At 38.7% G+C, this 3,562-nt stretch overlaps 1 protein-coding gene across 1 annotated transcript in view; it reads right to left on the bottom strand.

Moving 5' to 3' along the window:
* The window catches only part of LOC144237342 (protein diaphanous homolog 2-like), a 522,961-nt gene extending 521,601 nt beyond the window's left edge, over positions 1 to 1,360 (bottom strand). The window contains exon 1 of the mRNA XM_077770998.1: positions 1,144 to 1,360. Within this exon, the coding sequence (XP_077627124.1) occupies positions 1,144 to 1,360 (217 nt within the window). The remainder of the gene's footprint in view (positions 1 to 1,143) is intronic.
* Positions 1,361 to 3,562: the final 2,202 nt, after the last annotated feature.

Below are 3,562 nucleotides of genomic sequence, written 5' to 3' on the forward strand. Positions count from 1 at the left end.
ACAACTGAGGGATGCTCATTAGCATAAATAAAGTAAACATGGCTGTATTCTTTTCGAAATCTAATTTAGGCAATGTTCAGGAATCCCCTATTAATGTCTGCTATCTCAGTGGATACATATAACATGTGCCAAAATGCTTGTAATTTGTACAAAATATTAAGATATTATAAATGGGTAACACTGAATGATTTATGTAGTGATAACCATAAATCATAATAAATTTTTATAACTACTTTATCTCAAAATTCCAGTGAGAAAGATTGATTGCTAAAGTCAGCATCAACAGTACTCATTCATTCATTTATCCAGCAAATTCTTGTTAAACATCTATTATATGTGAGCCTAGGCACAAGCATCCACTGGTATATAAAACTTAAATGTCTACTCATATTTCTTAAATATGTAGTGATATGTAAACTATTAATTATGGAAGTATCTCCAGAAGATATCTAACTTTTTCTTTATCCATGATTTTTTTTAAAAATTTTTTTTTAATGTTTTATTTATTTTTAGGAGAGAGAGAGAGAGAGACAGCGTGAGCAGGGGAGGGTCAGAGAGAGAGGGAGTCACAGGCTGAAACAGGCTCCAGGCTCTGAGCTGGCAGTCAGCACAGAGCCCGACGCGGGGCTCGAACCCACGAACTGCGAGATCATGACCCAAGCGAAAGTCGGACGCTTAACCGACTAAGCCACCCAGGCGCCCCTTCTTTATCCATGATTAATAGCTTGAATGAATGTATGTATATCACTTAGTGGATTCTTTTTATTATTTGAAGTAGTTCTGTATTAAAGAATCCTGTATCTTTGAATCAGCATCAACTGATATGTTACATCCTGTTATAAGAAGTATGTGGAGAATAGAGGGAAGATGGCGTGGAAGTAGGGAGCTCCCTACACTTTGCTCACCCTCATCTCTCAAACCAGAGAAGGCCTGAAACCATATGACATTGAACCGCAGGAGTCTGGGAGGAAAAGAGACAGAGCCCACTAAGAAGACAGCCTCATAGGTGTGTGACTGCAAACTCCGGAAGATAAAAATTATCTGGGACCTGGAGACACGGAGGGGAGGGAGCCCGCTTCTCAGCAGGAAAGAGAAAGAGCTGCTAAAACTGCTCATAAAACTGTCCCTGGAGAAGAGAAAAACCTTGATGCAGGATTGAGAGGGATCCAATCATCCCATCTCTAAATACAAGGTGTTCAGAGAGTGATCCTATTTCAAGCTGTGGCGCTGTTTTTGGGTGGGTGCCCTGGTCCTGGGCTGCACCAGAAGAAACTGCTCCTCTGCTCTCCTGGCTAGATCCCCAGCTGAGAAGCAGCCCTGCCTGTGGGATTACATTTCGGGTGGTATCAATAAAGCTCATGGATTAAGATCTGGAAATGAGGCGGGGCTTGGGACATAGAAAACGTCCCACCTTGGCTATGCCTATGGCACAGGGAGATGGGAGGCAAAAGAGCAATCTGAAAAGCTTGGTTTGAGAAGGGACTGGGGTTCCACATCCGAAAAATAAATAATCCAATGAAGACATGGGCAGAAGACATGAACAGACACTTCTCCAAAGAAGACGTCCAGATGGCCAACAGACACATGAAACAATGCTCAGCGTCCCTCATCATCAGGGAAATACAAATCAAAATCACACTGAGATACCACCCCACACCAGTCTGAGTGGCTAAAATGAACAAATCAGGAGACTATAGATGCCTGGTGGGGATGTGGAGAAACGGGCACCCTCCTACACTGTTGGTGGGAATGTAAACTGGTGCAGCCCCTTTGAAAAACAGTGTAGAAGTTCCTCAACTCCCCTAGGACCTAGTAATAGCAATGCTAGGAATTTACCCAAGGGATACAGGGATGCTGATGCACAGGGGAACATGTACCCCAAATGCTCACAGCAGCACTCTCAACAATAGCCACAAAATGGAAAGAGCCTGAGTGTCCATCAACTGATGAATGGATCAAGAAGATGTGGTTTATCTATACAATGGAATACTACATGGCAATGAGAAAGAATGAAATCTGGCCATTTATAGCAACTCGATGGATGGAATTCAAGGGTATTATGCTGAGCAAAATAAGTCAAGCAGAGAAAGACAGATACCATATGTTTTCACTTATAAGTGGAATAGGAGAAACTTAACAGAGGACCATGGGGGAGGGAAGGGGAAAAAATAGTTGGGGAGAGGGTGGAAGGCAAACCATGAGAGACTCTTGAATACTGAGAACAAACTGAGGTCAGTTTGGGGTGGGGTAGGGAGGTAGTGGGGTGATGGGCGTGGAGGAGGGCACTTGTGGGGATGAGCACTGGGTGTTATATGGAAACCAACTTGACAATAAACTCTGAAAGAAAAAAAAGAAGTACGTGGAAAAGTAAAAATATGACACTTCTAGTAGATGTACTATATACAAAACCAGGATAAATAAAGCCATTAACAGTAGTGTTAAAAACCACCCAAAGAATTTGTGTAACTTTATGCATACATATATGTATATCTAATAAGTAAATGCCCAACTGCTGTTTTACATATATCATCCAAATGTAAGAATTGTGATCTCCCTATATAAATACATATCTTTTCACGTGTATACAATTCCAGAAGTGATTGTAACTATACAGAAATAGTTTTTCACATATTAGTTGAAATAGATGTTAATATTCAATAAATAATTTCATGTTAAAATGAGTGCTAGTATGACAATAGCAGGCAGGGGTTACTCTATGATTTCTGTGTAATAGCTGCAACATTTTTTCATTAACTGTTATTTTCTATTCTTTTAAAATTATCTTTAATCTTCTATTTCTGGAAATATACAAACACAAATGAAAATGTGGAAAGAGGGGTGTCTGGGTGGCTTAGTTGGTGAATATCCATCTCTTAATTTTAGCTAAGGTCATGATCCCAGGGTCATGGGATTGAGCCCCGTGACTGTTAAGATTCTCTTTCTTTCCTGCAGCCTCTCTTCCCTACTCACATTCTCTCTCTCTCTCTCTCAAAATAATGAGGAAATGGATATGTGTGTGCGTGTGTGTGTGTGTGAGAGAGAGAGAGAGGTATCACACAATATAAATATAAAACATATATATATGTTACACAAAAGAGGAAAGTATAATAACAAGAACTACAAAAATAATAGTGATAGTAATACTAGTAGTAGTAGTAACCACAATCACAATCGTCATAATCACCAGCAAAATCAACTTTTATTAAATACCTCTTCTGTTGCCTTACCTTACATAACAGATATCACCACTATAATTTTATAAAGGATGAAACTAAGGAATAGGAAAATTGAGTAATCTTCCCAAGATCATACAGCAAGTAATAAAAAAGATGCTCAATCTCAAAAATAATTAGGGAAATGCAAATGAAAACAACCAATTAAAAATGAAATAGTATTTCACAGTCATCAAATTGGAAGTAACAAAAATGTTTTGTAATGCCAAGTATGGATGAGAAGGCAAAGAAATAAGAATTTGTGCAAACAATGGCAGTAAAAATTAGGAAAACAAATATAAAATAAATATTTATTACCATCTAATATATTTAAAGTGTGATTATCATAG

This window comes from Crocuta crocuta, unplaced genomic scaffold (assembly GCF_008692635.1).
Source record: "Crocuta crocuta isolate KB4526 unplaced genomic scaffold, BGI_CrCroc_1.0 scaffold912, whole genome shotgun sequence".
Lineage (NCBI taxonomy): Eukaryota > Metazoa > Chordata > Mammalia > Carnivora > Hyaenidae > Crocuta > Crocuta crocuta.